At 35.4% G+C, this 2,973-nt stretch overlaps 1 protein-coding gene across 1 annotated transcript; it reads right to left on the reverse strand.

Annotated features, from left to right (window-relative positions):
- Positions 1-1,665: 1,665 nt before the first annotated feature.
- LOC116894518 (vomeronasal type-1 receptor 4-like) lies at positions 1,666-2,615 on the reverse strand. The gene is given in 2 exon segments (XM_032896220.1): positions 1,666-1,883; positions 1,886-2,615. Coding segments are annotated over 2 exon segments (948 nt in total).
- Positions 2,616-2,973: the final 358 nt, after the last annotated feature.

Raw genomic sequence — 2,973 nt, forward strand, 5'->3', positions numbered from 1 at the left:
GGTCCTTTTTTAAATTCTTATTTCCTTTATTTCAGAGCAGAAATGGATTTGTCTTCTCTAGGTTATGATGTTTTTCTCATAGATATATAATACTGAAATTCTGAGCATGCCTTACTCATGTAAGTTAGAAAAATATTGACCCCGTTCAGGATAATGTTATAAGAACTGGGGACTCAGCCTAAGATAATAGACCACAAATTGTATTACTTGCCATTATCTGCCAGAAGACATCGTAATATCCATGTCATATTAACCTGAAAGGAAAAATATTCTTAGAAATTAACTTCAATTGGATGACCTATATGATTTTTATCAGTGTAATTCAAGAAACTACTGAATGGCTTATCTTTGTTAATTTTCTCATTTTTGTGACAAAAAAAAGAAAAAAAACTTAAAATGGGAAGGGTTTATTTTAGCTTGCAGTTTGAAGGTGCAGTTTATTGTGGAAAGAAAGTCATGGAATCAGGAGGCTGAGGCACCTGATCACTTTGGATCTATAGTGAGATAGCAGAGACAGATGCATGCTGGTTCTCAATTTTCCTCATTGTATTCAGCCCAGGACTTTTAACCAGTGGATTGATTGATATAAAGAATTGATAGGAAGATTGAGTCTTCCTACCTCCACTAACTTAACTTAGAAACTCCCTCAAAGACATGTTCAGATGTTTGGTTTTTAGGTTATTCTAGATCCTGTCAAGTGGACTATTAACATTAACCATCATGTTATCTAATACAATCTGGTTCAGAATTAGGGTAGACTTGCATAAAGAATAAAGCATGTGTCTAAATATGTAAATATGTTTATTAGCCACAGCTTTGGATTGTCAAAAACCACAGTATATATAACTAATATGAAGGACATTGAGTAGGAGAATATATAGATACGTTAATGAATGAGAATCAGCAGAAAATGTTACATATTAAGAAACTTTAAATGTATCTTTTCAAAGGGAGGGAAGAGAGAATATGGAGACAAGGTTGGCACTACTCAGGGATAGGACAATACAACATATGGAGAAATGTTTGTAGAAATGTAGAGGTTACTCTCTACAGCTGTCCATTGTCTCACACTGTCATAATAAATAACAGCTTCCAAGCAACTGAGTAGCAGATGGCAATGGTACACAGCAGGATTTAGATGGCTAGGGGTGTCTCTGACTTCATGTGGAAATCTGAGAAAAACGAAGGGTACTAGGAATAGGTGCCACTTTACTCTTCTTCCCATTGAAGTATTTTGAAGTGCAGCAATGAGGCCAGAACGTGAGAACAGAGACTAAACATCAGTAAAGTTTAAACATGAATAGATACAAGACAGTTGAATTTTTCTTTGCTCTTTTCCTGTATCATTCAGTTGCAGCAGTGAGACAAGAGTCTAACCTATGCCTGCACAGATTTTCATAACTCAACAGCTACTTGGCTGTCTAAAGGCATAAAAATTCTTCATTACATGATGACCCGTAATTTCAGAGCATTTTGAATGAAAGTAAAAAGATATCTTAATATTGTGAAACTATTTATCCAGCAATATGATAGCTGTAGCAGCTGATGATCCTTAATTTACATGATGGACTTGCTTAATAAAACCTGGCAATGGGTGAGTCTAAGATTCAATAATGAATGAAAGACTATTTAAATTTATCACAACACACAAGTTAACATGTTAAATTATGTTCTGCTACAGCAGGAAAAATGATTCTTGGGAGTAGATTGCTTATTACTTATAAGGATAAAGGGACAAAATGTAGGAAAGCACGTGTCTAAAAAGGTAAATATGTTTATTAGCCACAGCCTTGGATTGTCAAAAACCACAGTATAGATTACTAGTATGAAGGACATTGAATAGGAGAAGACAAAGGTGCACACAAGGATCAAGATGGTTTTGTGGCTTTGCCTTCAGGGGACATTCTCAGGGAATGCTGGGGACTGTGGATATACTGTACCTGACTCCTGTGCCTATAAAGAATGCTCACCATGGAGACACTGGCCCATACCATGAGACTCAAATATAGACCATCAGTGAAACAAAGCAAGAATAGATGTAGTACAGTTATAGTATTGCCAAGAGGGAATGCGGAACAATACCCCAACTTGATTTTTCTAGTGAAATTTTTGTTAGTATTTGGTCCTATCACATGTATAGCTGCCCTGATGTTTAAAAGAAGATGCACAAGCCAGCTTAGAGAGCAGAACTGAACTGTGTACTTGGAAAATGAGTGTGCAAGCTTTGCCCACCTGGAGTGGCTCAAATTGATTGTGATTGCTTGGAAACAACTCAAGAGGCAGGTGCAGTGCAGTGAAACACCCCGGGACACTCGATTACTGTAGAGAGTAAGTTTACATAAGAGGTCATTCAGGAGATACTGCAACCCCAGCTGTACCATTATGTGAGGTATTACTCTTGAGATAATAACCAAGGCATTGGCTAAAGTCAGATGCTTTAAAATCTGGTCTTTGGACATCAAACTTTTTCCAGGGTTTATAGATATTCCATAATGAAGAAGAATTGACCAATTGCCAAGGATTCCCATAGCTGTTTGAGAAAAGAACAAAATCCCCATTGGCAGGTTCTCAGGAATCATGTTGTTTTTACCTGAGGTAAATAAATTTAACCACATCAGTACAACCAGTAAGAAAACACTAATATGTGTATTAATTTATTGTAGCTTAAACTGTATCCTTGTCTTATCAGGACAAATGTCTGTTTTATGGCAGGTTACCCAAACAATCAAGATACAATACCACGGTCAAATCTATTTTGGGTTATCAAATGTAGGAGTAAAAAAAGGATATAATTTTAGAATCATCATTTTCATAGTTTTATAATGCTTTATAATCTTCAGAGTTCTTCAAATGCTTATTCTAAATTAATATTTATTAAATACTTTTCTGGATATATTTTTCTGAAAAAATAATTAGTGTATTAATGTCAACATACACTTAATTCACTCTTGCAATCAAGTTACTAAAACACAG

This window comes from Rattus rattus, chromosome 2 (assembly GCF_011064425.1).
Source record: "Rattus rattus isolate New Zealand chromosome 2, Rrattus_CSIRO_v1, whole genome shotgun sequence".
Lineage (NCBI taxonomy): Eukaryota > Metazoa > Chordata > Mammalia > Rodentia > Muridae > Rattus > Rattus rattus.